We start from the raw sequence: 17744 nt of genomic DNA on the forward strand, positions 1-17744 counted from the left end.
TCAGAACCTTCAAGACATCTTCCCTGTCCCTGATTCGACCTCTCTTGAGGGAAGATGAAAATTAGGAAAGGGGAATGAACACTAGAAAACATGACCTCAGGAACCTGGCAAGGAAGAAAAACAAATGCAGTCAGAATTCTCTTTACCATTGGAATGTTCCTCATGCCAACGACCATCTCTACACGCCTAACACCTAATGTGGAGTAACAAATCTACATGTAAAAAACTCACCAAATGCCCAAGACACACTCTAGATTTTGTAAATGATAGCATGCACATGAAATCTCAAAAGTGGCATAATGATGTGAGAAAAAAAGGTGATGACAAAGAGATCAGAATTTCTTTATTCTCTCCCTACAAAAATCATGGAAATATTAGCACAGACTCTCCTTATCCCCAAGTTCAAAGTCATCATGACACGTTAACCCTACACTTAAACAGTCAGAAAAAATAAATCCAGCGAGCAGATGAACACACACAGTTCGGGCCGTCTTGTTTGGGAAACCATCCCCTGAAGGCTCAGTGGTCCGTGTCTGACCGGTAAAGGGGGCCCAAAGGCGCTGTGCTGTGGCACAAAGAACAGCAGTGGGTCAGTGGATTTTAGCAGCTTGTCCTAGTATCATTGTTGTAGTATCAGCCCAGCCCCAAAGGACAGGATTAAATATTCTGAGCTCAGATTCCAGGATTGGCTAGTCCTTTCCCTTCTGTCAAGACAAAGGACTGGGGCTGATCCACAGGTTGGACAGAAGAAAGTACAGGACCTCTAAACCTTATTTATTTTTAAAGCAGACACACTAGGATCCAGGTCTTCCTTACATCAGGAAAAACGCCACGAACATGGAGCCACACAGATCAGAGAAGACGGTGAGAATCTATGTAACTGCTTCTCTTCAACCCAACAAAGTCTTTGCTCTATCATATTCTCGCAATGGGAGACCTTAATCAATACTGTTTCCAAAGCAATTATATTGGTTAAGTACCTGCACAGCAATCATGGAGTTTGCTTAGATTTCCTTTTCAATCTCTTTTAAATACCGATTTGGTATGCCTGTCCTTAATGTTACTTCACCCAACAAAGAAAGAGATAATTCGCTCAGCGATGATTTAAATTACTCCACTGACAACTAGTCATTCATGATGCAGAATAAGCTATACTAGGAACTTGGTAGAGATCAAGAGTATCAGAGCCTTTGCTGTCAGATCCCTTTCAGAGATGACAAAGCAAGTCTCCTTTCCTAAAGAACTGCTGGAGGTGGAGATGGTATTTCCTAGCCTCTGGGCATCTGTTAGCTCATTGGAAAAATGTGTAAAGCAAATATGTAAAGCAACTTAGCACAGTAACTATTATACAGTAGATGCTCCATAAATGTTTCCTGATCAACTAGGATAGTCGGCATTTACTGAGCACCAACTATGTGCCAGACCCTATGACTGTTACTTTACATACAGTATTTCCTGATACGTGCTAATAGCCCATTTTCTAGATGAGTTAAGTAAGGCTCAGAAATTTAGTTTATTTAGAGAAGACTAAAATGTTAGCTGGGGATGTGGCTAGCATCTGAACCCAGTTAGTCTGATTTAAAATCTCATGCCCTTTCCATTCTTCCACCATGTTTCCTTAAACTGTTATTGTACATTTGAGTGGGCTAGATAGAAAGTAAAAAGCAAGTGAGTATGTTAAAAACCTAAGAATTCTAAACTAAAAATATCCTTTTATGCCTCAATAGATTGGAGGAATAAACACATGAAATAAACCAATAAACCCCAAATGAAAAAGAATAAAAGGTGCTGTTAAATGTCTTAGAATAGATACAAATGTTAATTAGATGTCTGATTTTTTTTCTTTTCTCTGAACAAAGTAATCATGTTCCCTCCAACTTTCTCCCTCCTCAAAAAATGAACATTAGTTCTTATAGTGTTCCATCTGATCAAACTGTCCCAATCCCAGAATGTACTGGGACAAAGAACTTGGCAGGTTTTACTCTTGGAAACCTCTGCACAGCGAGAGCAGCAGTCAGTTAGGGGGGCCCAGTCACTAAGCCTGTGCAGCAATACGAGCGGAGTCACAGGTTCTATGTTCAGGAATGGAGGCTGGGTGGTCTTCTTACCTACACTTAACAAGTTATCTACCACATGAACCGTCCTGTACTTTTCATGCAATGTTTTAAAGAACTATTTACTGAGTCTTGGGGCTGGGTAACAGGGAAAGAATATGGAGACAGAAAAAAGAAAATGTAAGTATGAATATTGACGAAAGCACAGAATGGGCTGGGAAGGAAACAGAAGACTTTCATACCAGCCAGACACCTCGGACTTAGAGAGATGATTTAAATCTTAGTTACTAAGGCAGAGAACTTCGTTAACAAGTGGCTGTCTTCAGCTGCCAAATTCCATTAACTGCTCAATCTCTACATAAACCAAAAGAGTTACAGACACTGGCCAAGCCCCCATTGTTTTCCCTGCCAATCCTGATACCAGGAGTTCGGACAATCTACCAAAACTCCTCATAATAGGATTTGACCTCCAATAGCTTTGCCTGACAGTTGACTAAACTAGAACTTCAACAGTAAAATAAGTGCTTTTGTGATTAAATTCTACTCTCCATTAACACAGGATTGATATTGGCTTTCACTTTCACTTTTGAAAGATATTATTATTTATGTTTGTTGCCAGTTTTAATGGATGCAATTTTAAGTAAAGGATTTTAAACAGAGCCCCTGATAAAGCTTAAACATAATCATTTCCCACAACTCCAGTTTTATTCAGATTTTTTTTATGTGCTTGCACAGAGACACACTTAAAGAATATATATATATATATATATATATATATATATATATATATATATATATATATTATATGTGTGTGTGTGTGCGCGTATATATATAATATATAGATAAGGGAGTTTCTGACAAATGACTGTTAATGAGACTTTATTAACTATATAACCTTTGAATACCAGAGAAACTTCAATATGTACAAATCAGCACAAAGTTCCCAGTTCTTAAACTTTGGTTATATGAATATGCCTCAAGCACCAAGGAATAAACAATCGTTCTAATTTAAAAAGAAAAAAAATCCCAAGAAACAACAAAATCCTTCAACTCTCTTGAATCTTTTTCAACACCATTTGGGGGAAATTCTCTTTTTATTCTACATTTCCTTCCATCTTGGTCTGTTTCCAGAAACATTATCAATAAAAACTGATCAGGTAAAAAAAGGATAGACAAACCATAACAGATAAAGGAACTATTTCTGGAAAATATTCTGTGTTAAATACAAAACTGTTTTAACCTAGGAGATTTGCATTATATGACATGTATGAATAAAACCCCAACTCTTAATTTTCAAAATTGAAAACCTCAAACACACTCGAAACGAGAGTTGGGAATGAAAGGCTCACAGGAGCTTTAGCAAAACCAGTTAAAGAGATTCTTGGATTTCCACTTCTTCCCGGGCATCACTGCCATCTGCCAGCAGCAGAGGCAATTTGTATAATATACAGGCATCAAAAACCTAACAGTCTGAGAAAACCTTTCATGGGATTTCACAAGAAACCTGAGGGGCAAAAGAAAACACAGACAAAGAATGAAGACTGGAACAGAAAAAACTGGAAAGAAAATCGATCTAAGCCTACATAAGGATGGAGGGGGCTCAGATGTACACACTGACAACTGCACGGGTCTGGAAGGGATTGCATCCTTGTGTGTAAGTGTGTATTACATACACATTTATATTAAGTTAAGTCAGTTTACATATTACAGCCGACAATTCAAATAGGCTTTTCTGCTAAGAAGAGGACGGTGGTCCTGTTCCCTGCGCTGCTCAGGCCCCAGGCCTCTGTCCTGGCTGGCTGGTGGCCTCTGCACTGGACTCCACAGCGTGGTATATGAATGGGTAAAGCTTGATGTCCGGTCCAGGGGTGGAACAGTTTCTGCATTCTTCATTGTAATATCGTAGCAACAGCTTATATACTTCTCCTGGAGAATAAAAGGCCAGACCAATTTGCATATTAAGGGATAGAGATGGATAAAACTACTGAAGAACATGATGGATAAAACTATCATCTTAATCTAAATAACAAAGGCTAAAATTTGACTTCCAAAAATAGAGCAGGAATTTCATATATTTGAAGGTTTTCCTGACATAAAATTAAAAAAAAAATACCTTAAAGAAACTACTTATTAGCTCCTGATTACAACAGGGCGCACATAGTATATCATCCATGCATCTTTTTGGGAGTTGGTGACAACTTTGACTCTACATTTGGGTCCCATGGTCGCAAGGCCTCGCACATGCAGCTGAAACACACCAGATGAGCATGCTGGCACATCTCAGAAATATGAATCAGTGAGGCCACATAGGTTTGAACTTACCCTCCCACACCATCCCTCTTGTAGCTTTCTATACACACAAATATAAAAATGGTCATCAACTGAGCTTCTTGGCCTTACTTTAGTCAGCTGACATGCTCTTTCAAGACTGGGGATAACACTTTCCCAGAAAGACTGATTCTACAAATGTTGCCTCTCTGTACCCCACCCTCACAATCACACTTTCATTTTTTCTTATTCACTGTGGTCCGTCCAGATGTAGCAGACATCCCTCCTGCTAAACCCACCTAAATACCAGTGTCAAGACTCCCTCCTACTCACCAACAGTCAGTCTCCTCTCCCTAAGGAAGGTGTGCATGCTATAAATGTCTCTCATCAATTCTGAGTCCCCAAAGGTGAAATAAACCACATCTCGCTCAGCTACAGCAGCTGCCAGGATCTGGAGTAAGGCTAGCAGAGAGAAAAAAACACAACTATGTTATGACACTTCACATCAAGACATCTTTAGTTCTTTCAACCAGCTAAATTACAGCTCGTCCGCCAAAGCTCCATCCTGCATTAAAGATTTATAAACCTAACATACAAATTATTAGAAATGGCAAATACAGGATGGGTATAAATCATCTAGTTGGGTGACTTTTCAGACATGCTGCTGAGAATGTCATTAAGCCACAGAATTCCCACTCAGGCACCTGGGTGGGAAAACAAATAGAGGAAGGACATTTAAGGTAGTCCAGTCAAGACACTAAGGTCATTATTTTCTGGCTTATGTTGATCTGGAACTAAAATTTCGGTTCTCGCTTGATTTAATTATTTTGTCTTATTACATAATCACTGGTCTTTTCTATCACAGGAGTCTTTGATTTTCCCTGACCAGTGTAACTGGGAGGTTCTAATGTTCTCATTAACCCTATCGCAAGCATCTCAAAGTGGGTGAAAGCACACACTGATCCCTCCCTGCACTCACCTCACCCAATCACTGCAGCAAGCAGTGAACGTTGCCGCAAACATTGGATGGTAACCTGGTGTGCTGGAATGGCAAAATCATTGAGAATCACTGTCCCCAGGAATCAGTTACAAATCACTGAGCCTCAAGTATGTTTCCAAAAATTAAGTTCTTTTATAATCTTCATCTCAACAGACAAAATTTATTTTAAATAACAACAAAACTGAACATAGGTACAATAAATGGCCTTTTGCTAGTTATGTATCTTTTTCTTTCATAAAAGGGGAGGAGAAAATCACACTAAAATAGGATAGGTTTTATACAGTTCTGATTTTTGAGAGCATATTAATATTCTACATATTCAAAAAATAAAATTAAAACAATAAGAATGGGAATGAAGAGGAACCTGTACTTGAAAGCAAACTAAAACAAATGAGACTAATTTTATTTTAAAAGAATAACATAACTACACTGAAGGGAAAGGAAAAAGCAAAGAATGAAAGAACTAATCCAAATAGCTTATGAATACAATATTTGACTAATATACTCTCAGTCTTAGGCAAGAAGGAAAGAATTACAAACAAATCTCCAACTCTTCTTACTAGGTTTGCTTACCATAGTGGTATAGGAAAAGCAATCCTGAAAATATTTTTAAATATTTTTCAGGATTGAGCAAAAGAGTAAACGTATTGATATTGTTGGGAGCTGAGGTTCTCTCTGTGAAAGACAGGACACACAAACATGGAATGCGAAAAGACAAAAAAATAACTCTGGGAGAATGGACCTGAAATGGAAGGCACTGGTGTGTACTCATGATATCTAAGATATGTCCATTTATACATGTGTATGGGGGGGGGGAGAGGGAGGGGGAGGGGGGGAGAGAGAGAAAGAGAGAGAGAGAGAACATTTCTTAGCTTTGTCTGTTGAAAAAGCCAAAAAAGAAGAAATCCCAGTAGCAATAAGCACACTTAAGTGCCCATATCTTGGTATCTAATTCCATTTATCCTAAAAGGAGCTGGATTCCAAGGTTTAGACAGTATAGGTACAAGACAAGCCCAAAATATTTTACGAGAAAGTAAAAAAAATGCTCAGAAAATGATGGGGGAAAAATTGATGGGAGCCTGTCACAAGGATACAGGAGCCAATTTGAAGAAGCAGCTTCCATTAGCCAAATCTGGACAAGCTAAGCACCCAAATATTAAGCACAGTAATAAATTACAAACCACTGAAAAAATACGAATTCTTGAGACCACAATGATACTACTTAATACATAAATAAAGGAGAGAAAGGTTGGTCTTGCCAAAGACCAACTGGTAAGTGTGGAAGGAGTGTTAGAATGAGATAATACTCTTTTTGCAACCATCACAGTAAAGACTGGATCAGGCAAAAATCATTAAAGGATGCTAAATCTAAGGGAAATCTTATCTTAAAGAATCTTCCCACAGACTGCTTATTAACTACAAGAAAGAAAAAACTCAGTATCTACATAGTGGAGAAATCAGACAACACCCTGACTGGGTGATCAAAATTACCTTCACCAGTGGGGTCAGATGTCATCAAGTGCCTCTAAATACTATCACCTATGCACTGCTTGGACCAAGACTGCATAACCTCACCCTAATTATGAGAAACAGCAGACAAACTCGAGGAACACTGTATTCTTCAAACATGACAATGTCGTAAGAGAGGCTATGGAATACTCCAGATTCAAAAGGAGGCTACAAGACATGACAATTAAACGTAATGCCTGACTGTAGACTCTTTATTGGAGGGCAAAAAGCTATAAATGGTTCTATTAGGATACCTGACAAAACTGGAACATAGATGACAGAGCAGATAAAAAAAACTCAATCAATGTATAATTATGAACTTAATAACTACAATGTGTTTATATAAGAAAATATTTTACTCTTAGGAAACACACTGAAGTATTTAGGCAAAGGAGCATAATGTATATGACCTAAGCTCAAATGGTTCAGAAAAAAAATTGTATGTGTATACATTTATACATATATAGATACACATATATGTACAAGGTGTGATCACAAAATACGGTGAATGTTTAAATTTTAAAAAATTATCACAGTAAAAGATACATGCCATTAATCCCCCTCAAAAAAACTCCCCCTTGCTTCAAACACACTTATCCCATAGTTCTTCCTACTTTCTGAAAAAATTCTGGAAGTCCGCTTTTGTGAGTGTCTTTAGTTGTGCTGTCGTGGTTGCCTCGATGTCCTGAATCGATTCAAAACATTCACTTTTCATGGTCATTTTGACTTTGGGAAAGAGCCAGGAAGAAACACAGTGCCAGATCCAGTGAATAAGGTGGATGAGGACACTCTGTAATGTTCTTATTTGACAGAAATTGCTGTATCAGAAGTAATATGTGACATGAGCATTGTCATGATGGAGGATGAACTAAAGACACTCACATAAGAGGACTTGCAGAAGTACTTCAGAAAGTGGCAAGAATGATGGGATAAGTGTGTTCGAAGCAAGGGAGAGTATTTTGAGGGGGATTAATGGCAATGTGTCTTTTACTGTAATAAAATTTTTAAATTTAAACATTCACCATTTTTTTATCACACCTCGTATATATACATATAAAGAGGTATTAATTTTACTTTTCGCAACTATTATAAATTTGAAATTATTTGTAAATAAAAAGTTTTAAAAATTATGTAGGAAGGAAAAATATTTTTAAATTGAACTAGTAAATTTGACATAGTTGAGTATCCCCAGATTGTAGAAGGTATCTAAGACACTATACTACATGTGAGATTCTAAAATACCAAAGTATTTCCTAATTTCCAAACTACTATTTATTGAGTATCCACAACACGTGAAGTACCATGACAAGGCCTCATTAGTCTCAGAGTATTGGAAGTAATTAATCTCAAAATACAGATGTTTTAATTAAAACTGCTCAACCAACTTACACATACATTAAAGCTTCAGTACACTCAATTTCAAAAGGTTCCAAATTAACATAAACTACACATAAAAATGGAAACTAATAAATCGTCATCTTCCTCTACCAAGAGGTATCGTTTCTTATCTTTTAGTTTGAATGAAAATTTGGCTTTAAGTTTTTCCTATTTAAAAAAAGAGGAGACCCAAAGAAATGTCCTTTTAGTCCCATTTCCTCCTTACATATAGAAATACTAGATAAGTGGTCATTTGCCATATATGAAAATGAAATATTAATAAAAATATTTAAAATTTATCTCCCTATAGAATTTATTTTTTAAATGCTTCACAGGCCATTTTGTCCCTGTGGGATAGGCTCTTAGAGTGAAGCTTGACAGAGCTACAAAAAAGAGGCTGGATCCTAATGAGAGAGACTAATTCATGTCACATTCTTGATTTCACATCTGTTTCTGTTTGGGTTCACAATGTAATACAGCCTGTGTTAGACAAGCTGAGACTGGAGACAGCAGACCTCATTCAGTCCTCACCCCTCTGCTAGCTACCGAGCTCTATGACTTTAGCCAAATCATTGAACTCTCTTTCCCACATTTCCCCAGCTACGCAATGAAGGAGTTCAATCAGATCACTAAAGACTCTTTCAGAGGGTAGGATTCCATAATCTCTTCTAGTCTTTCTCCTTGCATTAGTCTATAAATATACAAATGAAATTTCAGAAATATAAATAAATCTTCGCCCTAGATACATCAGGAATCACTAACAAGAGATCATTTTAAACAAAACTGTCTTCAGACCTCACAATCTACATCTCCAAGACCTTTGCAAATCTAGAGAATTGTGTCTCATGATTTAAGTGAACTCTCCTGCATCACAAATTTAATAGGATGTGTGGACCTAATCCAAGTATGATATAAAAGCATTAAATTCTAACTTCAAGTACAACTAGGTGCCAAAATAATCACTTAAATTAACCTGCAGGGAGCCTGGTTCTAATTTTCTTTTTGGCATCAAAATTAAGCTATGAAAGAAATTCAAATAAATCTGAATAACATCAAAAAACAATTCATAGTGCCCTCTTGCAACAGATGAACCAAACAAAAAATGAGTAAAATGATGGATACTCACATCATAGGTGTGGTTTGAGGCCATCAGCATGTAATATTAGTAACAACTGCTAACACTGATCTCTTATATCATGCTGCTTTATAAGCACAAACAAGATTTACAATGATTAACTCATTTAATCGTCGTGAAAACTGAAGAAGGTAAATATTAGTATTATCTCTATTTTGAAAATAAGGATATATGAGGTGTGATCAAACAATATGGTGAATGTTTAAATAAAAAAAAAATTATTACAGTAAAAGACACATTGCCATTAATCCCCCTCAAAATACTCCCCCTTATTTCAAACACACTTATCCCATCATTCTTGCCACTTTCTGAAGCAGTTCTGGAAATCCTCTTTCATGTCTTTAGTTGTGCTGTCGTGGTGGCCTCCATGTCCTGAATTGATTCAAAACGTTTACCTTTCATGGTCATTTTGACTTTGGGGTAGAGCCAGAAGTCACATATGGTTCCAGATATGGTGAATAAGGCGGATGAGGACACACTGTAATGTTTTTATTTGAAAGAAATTGCCGTACCAGAAGCGATGTATGACACGGAGCCTTTCCTTTGTGTTCACAAAATACGGTGACTGCTATTGCCCAATAGCAGTCCAACAGAAAGGCAGGGATCTTCAATACAGAAAGGAGCGTGTCCAACCTTAGTAACAGTGTGCGACAAGTTTCAACTTGTTCGGTGCAGTCAGTCGGGTGTGAGCTACGGTTGAGAGAAGGTGTGTTTTAAAGTGTGTCATAAATCACCCTCTATCATGACAATGCTCTGTGTCACACATCACTTCTGGTACAGCAATTTCTGTCACATAAAAACATAACAGCACGTCCTCATCCCCCTTATTCACCCGATCTGGTACCATGCGACTTCGGGCTCTTCCCCAAAGTCAAAATGATTCAGGACATCGAGGCAGTTATGATAGCACAACTAAAGACACTCACGAAAGAGGACTTCCAGAACTTTTTCAGAAAGTGGCAAGAACGACGGGATAAGTGTGTTCAAAGTGAGGGGGATTACTGGCAACATCTCTTTTATTGTAATAATTTTTTAAATTTAAACATTCACCTTATTGTTTGGTCACACCTTGTATAGGCACCAAAGGGTAGGTCATTTGTCTAAGGTCACCGAGTCAGAAAGCAGTGGAGCTGACATTTGAACCCTGGCAGACTGACCTGCTATGCTGTAAAACTGCCATGCTGTGCTCTACTCCAAGAAAACTTAGCACATGCCAGTCAGAAGAACTGCCTCACGTTGTTTATTTACATTATTTAGATGCATATTGGCAAGCAAGGTTAAAACAGTATAGATTTGAAAGTACCACTGATGTCCTTCTCATGAAACCCAAGGTGTTTTGTGAGCTCTCAGGTCTGATTATCCTGAAAGCTCAAGCACTGCACCAGCCCCAAAGGCTTTTAGCTCGAGCTTCCAGGCCGACTCTTACTCGCTAACTGGTCTTGACCTCTGGCGACTGCTTTTAATATTGATACCACCTGCCCCCCCACCCCCCAGATATTACTAACGGTTCAATCCTTGGTCCTTTTATCTGCTTTAACTTCTCTTCTCTCTCCTCAAGAATTCAACCACCATCTCCAGAATGCCAACTCCCAAATCTAGATCCAGATACGGAGTTTGTGTCAATTAAGATTAAACAGCAAGAGCATAAGGCTCTTGGGCATCAATCCTGGTTTGAATCCCAGCACTGCCACTTGATACCCTTGTGATCCCAGGCTAGTCACTTACTTCTCTATGCCTGTTATTTCACCTATAAAGATAAAAATAAAATCTACCTAATAGGCTGTTCGGAGCTAATACACTTAAGAAATGCACTTAGTACATTTCCTGGAACACAGAATGCATTCAACATGTTCAATCATCATCATCATCATCATCATCATCATCATCTAATAAAATCATCACCATAATAAAAAGATATATTGTTTTTTGAGGAAGATAGGCCAAGTTTTAATGTTGGTTCTGACACTGACCAGCTGTCTCTCTTTGGGCAGGTTTACTAGCCTCTCTACAAACCTTTGTCTCCTCTTTGTAAAAATGAGGCTATAAACTGAAGAGTAACTGTGCAAACAAAAGAAGAGAATGCAGCATTTCTTAAACCTGGCTGATCACCAGCAACTTCCAGAGTTAAAAAAAATTCCCAAAGCCACTTCTAAGATCCACCAACTCAATGGCATCTCCAAGGTGCTCGTGAAAACCATTCCACTCACTCTACTTTGAATGAACTATCATACAAGACCCCAGTCTAGGCACTGGGCCCAACAGATGAGAACAATGCGGAAATGCTAAGGAAGAAATATTCTACTCCCATGTGTAGGAACAAGGCTGTGAGAAAAATGCAGTGTGGTGTGTTCTAACAGAAGGAAGCAAGGAGAGGAGGAAACTGTGGTAGACAAGTTGGAATGAGCTGGTCCATAATTCTGTTCTTCTACCTCCTACTTTTTGTTGACAGTCACCCTGTTCCTACATCTCCAACCAGACCTCTCACAAACCCCAGCAAAAGAGGGAGGCTACGCCAACCACAGAAAATGATTCTCAGCATTGTCTAGGTTCTAATCTTTTCTACAACAATGGTTTTCTTGGAGTTTAGCTATCTTGACTCCAAACTAGCAAAATAACTAGCAAAAACATCATTTAAGTTTGATGTAAATGGGACATAAGGTATGAAAGAAAACGAATTTATACAAAATTTCTATAATCTCAGAAAACTTTTCCTTTAATATAAATATGCAATAAAAATCAACTGGAGATTCTCATTAGGGGATGTGTCCAGTGTTTATTGAATCCCTGGCTACAATGATTTGGTCCAAGGTATGGGAAAGTGATCTAAGTTGGTCAAATTAGAGGATTTCCATAGAATTTTTAAACTAAGGAGTCCTCCTTTCCTCTAGGGACTCAAATACAACATTGTAAGCCTGGAACTATTTTGTCCCAGCTCTTGCCACGCAGATAACCAACGGAAATAGAAGAGAGTGAAGCTATCATCTTGAGAGAAGCAGGCAGGAGAGGAACCAAGACACAAGAGGCAGCCTCTGATCCTGGGACCCAGTCATCCCTGAGGCCTAGTCTACTCTTCCTTTCTCAGCCCCACCAGCCAATAACAACCCCCTCTCAGGCTTTAAGTGATAAGGTACATTAGTGTCTCTTACAATTGAAAGAGTCCTAATACAGAATTTTTTTGCAGGGTGGGGGGTTGGGGGGTGAGAGAGGAAGGGAGATCTTTGCGGAATAGTTAACATTGGAGTAGAGCCTTAAAGGAACAGAAGGAATTAGCCAAATATAGAGAAACAATTTAAGAATGTGCAAAGCCATAGATTAACAAAAGGCATACAGAGGTTGTTGAATAAATTTGTTAAATAGAAATTCATTGAGCATATTGTATTTGAAAGTCACTTATGGACAGTAAAGGTAGGGAATAGGGAAAGAAAAGAAAATGCACAGAACTACAATATCAAGATACCTTTTTGTGACAATCTGGATGGACCTAGAGGGCATTATGCTAAGTGAAATAAGTCAGACTGAGAAAGACAAATACCATATGATTTCACTTACATGTGGAATCTGAAGAACAAAATAAACAAAACAGAAACAGACCCATAGAAACAGAGAACAAACTGATGGTTACCAGATGGGAGGGGCGTTGGGGAATGGGTGAGAAAGGTGAAGGGATCAAGGAGTACAAACTGGTAGTTACAAAATAGTCACTGGGATGTAAAATACAGTATGGGGAATATAGTCAATAATATTGTAAAAACTTGATGGTGCCAGATGGGTGCTAGATTTATCGGGGGGATCACTTCACAAATTATAGAAATGTCTAACGACTATGTTGTCCCTGAAACCAATATAAAATAATATTGAATGTCAACCATATTAAAAAAAATAGTCACAGGGATACACAGTACAGCATAGGGAATTAGTCAATAATATTGTAATAACTATGTATGGGTAACAGACTTGTTGGGGTTATCAATTTGTGAGTTATATAAATGTCTAATCACTATGTTGTTCTGTACACAGGAAACCGAAAAAAGGGTTGTAACAGGTGAAAAGAAATACCTTTTAATTACAGTAAAGTAGCAATGGCATAATCTTTCACAAGTCAGGTAACACACTATGGGGATATACAAAAAATAAACTCTGAAGGAAATGCAAAGAGAAACTGACAAAATAGATTGAAGACCTAAACATAATACCTGAAAAAATAAACTATATAGAAGAAAACATAGGTACTAAACTTATGGACCTTGGGTTCAAAGAGGATTTATGAATTTAACCTCAAAGGCAAGGGAAGTAAAAGCTAAAATAAATGAATGGGACTATATCAAACTAAAAAGTTTCTGCACAAAGAAACCATCGACAAAATAAAGAGGCAACCAACTGGATGGGAGGAGATTTTTGCAAACAATACCTCCAATAAGGGACTAATATCCAAAATATACAAGGAACTCATGAAACTCAACAACAGAAAAACAAACAACCCAATTGAAAAATGGGCAGTGGACCCGAAGAGACATTTCTCCCAAGAGAACTTACAAATGGCAAATAGACATATGAAAAAATGCTCAACATCACTAATCATCAGATAAATGCAAATCAAAACCACAATGAGATATCACCTCACCCCAGTCAGAATGGCTATCATCAACAAGTCAAATAATAACAAGTGTTGGAGAGGCTGTGGAGAAAAAGGAACCCTCATATACTGTTGCTGGGAATGCAGATTGATTGATGCAGTCGTTATGGAAGGCAGTGTGGAGGTTCCTCAAAAAATTAAGAATAGAATTACCATATGACCCAGCAATCCTTCTCCTGGGTATCTACCCAAAAAATCTGAAAACATTTATCCATAAAGACATATGTGCTCCAATGTTCATTGCAGCTTTATTTACAGTGGCCAAGACATGGAAACAACCAAAGTGTCTTTCAGTAGATGATTGGATAAAGAACATGTGGTATATACACACAATGGAATACTATTCTGCCATAAGAAAAGATGAAACACTGCCATTTGGGACAACATGGATGGATCTTGAGATTATTATGCTAAATGAAATAAGTCAGACAGAAAAAGTCAAGAACCATATGGTTTCACTGATATATAGGATGTAAGACTGAAAACAACAAAAGAACAAGACAAACAAATGAAGAAACAAAAGTCATAGACAAAGACAATAGTTTAGTGGTTACCAGATGGTAAGGAGGGGAGTGTGTGGTAGATGAGGGTAAATGGGATCAAATATATGGTGATGGAAGGACAACTGACTCTGGGTGGTGAACACATGATGTGAAACTGTATTACAGAATTGTAACCCTGAAACCTATGTAACTTTACTAACCATTGTCATCCCAATAAACTTCAATTAAAAAAAAAAAAGAGAGAAATTGACAAAAACACTAACAAGAGCACAACTCAATCCCTTTACAAAGCAAGCAAAGTTAGAAGGATATAGGGTCAGATCTAATAGGTATAGAGTCTAACAGACATAGAATAAGTTCTATACCCTCAGAGACATCTTTCAAGAGCCAACATAATATCTACAACAATTAACCGTTAGGCCACAAAGAGATGTTCAAAAAACTCCAAAAAGAAATAATACTATCTGCACTCTCTGATTACAATGCAATCAAATTAGAAATAACAGATAAAAGAAACAATTTTTTTTGAACCAACCATTTAGAAATGGTTTTAAATTATCTCCTGAACATCGCATGAGTGCCTGGTGGTACACTTAGGGCAGGAGCCACTCCACAGTCTCTACTGAGATGAGGTGACTAAAGCTGCAAAAAACCCACAAACAAAAACAAAACAACAAAAAACACTGCTTCTATGAGAAAAGGACAAGTGAGCTACAGAATCCTAACTTTCTGGAGTCTACCAGGGAGCTGAGTTTGCAGGGAACCAAACACAGAAACACAGAAACTATTATCTTTGAAAGAGCACAGGAGAATGAGGTGGGCACCATACAGATGGCTAAGAATAAATCAGCTAAAACTAAAAAAATTTTAAAAGCCAAATGTGGACTGGGTGGGGGAGGTGGGAGCAGGAGGGGGTCATTTTGGAATAGCTAGGAGCCCCAGAAATAGGCAAGTCCACAATCACTCAAAAGCTTTCCCATGGGCGTCCACAGAGTGCTCAGAAAGGTGGGGGTCTGGCAGGACAGAGCACCCGTTTGGTAGCACTGGTGTGTGTGCAGCACAGGTAATGGGCTGCTGCTGGTGGTCGGCACCAAGCCCTCCTGCTTCCCCAGGCCCCTCCTTTCCTACCCTCTGGCTCCAGGGGCACTGGCTGTTGGAGGCAGAAGGTTGTTAGTGTCTGTTGAATAAAAGAATATATGAAAAATATTCTCTTAATAGCTATAAGCATAATACACAATGGAAACAGTTCAAAATTAAATGGTTATAAACTGCAAAACTCAAGTACAATTAAGCACCACGCATATTAAAAAATATTTAGCCTTATTTCTAATACAAGAAATACAAATTTAAGGATTCACACATCCCCATGTTCTCCATCCATGATTTTTTTTCCTTACTATCCTCCTTTCCTTCCTTCCTTCCCTTGTTAGCACGTGATGGTTCAGGAGAGTCTTCAGGAAAGGTTTAATAAGACCTAGGGACAGATAAAGATGGCCAGTAGAGAAAAAGTTAATATTGGCTTGTGTTTATCTACTCTCAGAGGATTTTAGTTTTCCAACTTTGTGTCATTTATCGATACTTTGAATTGGACCATAGCCTCTGATTCTTCTTTATGCACTTGCTCTATCTCCCCAATACTGGTTCACAAGCAAACACCTCTTTCTTGGTGCTCTCTTCTCTTGGAGATTAATCTGGCATTAAAATGCCCCCTTGCTCATGTCCGCAATGTGATCAATGAGACGGCGGGCTTATAAAGAGGAGCTTATATCATCCCAATGGCTGACATTTTTTAAAAAAATATAAGTAACATATAACATTATATTAGTTTTAGTTGTACAACATAATGATTCGATATATGTATATATTGGGAAATGATCACCACAATAAGTCTAGTTAACATCCATTACCAGATGTAGTTACAAAATTTTTTTTCTTGTGATGAGAACATTCAAGATCTACAGTTTTACCAACTTTCAAATATACAATAGAGTATTATTAACTATAGTCGCCATGCTGTACATTACATCCCCATGACTTACTTTATAATAGGAAGTTTGTACCTTTTGACCCCCTTCACTGGTTTCGCCTACCACCCCAACCCTAAGCAACCACGACTCTGTTCTTTGTATGTATAAGCTTGGTTTTTTGTTTGCTTTTTTTAGATTCCACATATAAGTGAGATCATATGGCATTTGTCTTTCTCAGTCTGACTTATTTCACTTAGCATAATGCCCTCAAGGTCCATCTGTGTTGTCAAAAAAAAATTTGATACAATTTTTTGTTATAAAAACAATGTGTGGGCTGGCCCGGTGGCTCAGGCGGTTGGAGCTCCAGGCTCCTAATGCGGAAGGCTGCCGATTCGATTCCTACATAGGCCAGTGGGCTCTCAACCATAAGGCTGCTAGTTCTATTCTTCAACTCCCGCAAGGGATGGTGGGCTCCGCCCCTGCGACTAAGATTGAACACAGTACCTTGAGCTGAGCTGTGTCCTAGATGGCTCAGTTGGTTGGAGCGCATCCTCTCAACCACAAGGTTGCAGGTTTGATTCCCGCAAGGGATGGTGGGCTGCACCCCCTGCAACTAGCAACGGCAACTGGACCTGGAGCTGAACTGCGCCCTCCAAAACTAAGACTGAAAGGACAACAACTTGAAGCTGAACGGCACCCTCCACAACTACGATTGAAAGGACAACAACTTGACTTGGAAAAAATCCTGGAAGTACACACTGTTCCCCAATAAAGTCCTGTTCTCCTTCCCCAATGAAATCTTTAAAAAAAAAAAACAAGAAAAAAACCAATGTGTGCTCACAACAGAAAAATACAGATTAAAAGGAAAAGAACATCTGTATTACTCACCTAGAGACAACCATTGTTGATCTTTGTACATAAACAGATAAACACAGAGAATCTCAAATTTGGGTATGTTTTATGTTCACAGTTTAATTTTAAAAATGATTATATTACATGTACTGTACATTTTCCCCAATCTGGCAGATTCCGGAAACATCCTCCCATGTCGGCAGTTATATTTCTGCAATAGTTAATAATAATGCCTGGGTAATATTTCAGTACGTACATGTACCACAACTTTCTTTTCAAAATCATGTTTAGTAAACAAGCCCCACTAAAGGACGTTATGACTATTTCTACTTTTTAAATGATTATTCAAGCAAATAAAGGGGAAGGTCAAAACATCACTCTAAAGTTTAAATCTTGAAAACAGCAAAAAAATTCCATAGTGAAAATTTTTGTACTATGCTTGACAG

At 38.0% G+C, this 17744-nt stretch overlaps 1 protein-coding gene across 7 annotated transcripts in view; it reads right to left on the reverse strand.

The window, feature by feature from the left end:
- Window positions 1-321: 321 nt before the first annotated feature.
- PARG (poly(ADP-ribose) glycohydrolase) overlaps window positions 322-17744 on the reverse strand; it is a 142365-nt gene continuing 124942 nt past the window's right edge. For all 7 annotated transcript variants that reach the window (XM_074337273.1, XM_074337270.1, XM_074337271.1 and 4 more), the window contains 2 exons: window positions 4656-4784; window positions 322-3980 (listed from right to left, as the gene is read on the reverse strand). In XM_074337273.1, the coding sequence (XP_074193374.1) occupies window positions 3826-3980; window positions 4656-4784 (284 nt within the window). In that variant the 3' untranslated portion in view covers window positions 322-3825. The remainder of the gene's footprint in view (window positions 3981-4655; window positions 4785-17744) is intronic.

Source organism: Rhinolophus sinicus, linkage group LG07 (assembly GCF_036562045.2).
Source record: "Rhinolophus sinicus isolate RSC01 linkage group LG07, ASM3656204v1, whole genome shotgun sequence".
NCBI classification, from domain to species: domain Eukaryota; kingdom Metazoa; phylum Chordata; class Mammalia; order Chiroptera; family Rhinolophidae; genus Rhinolophus; species Rhinolophus sinicus.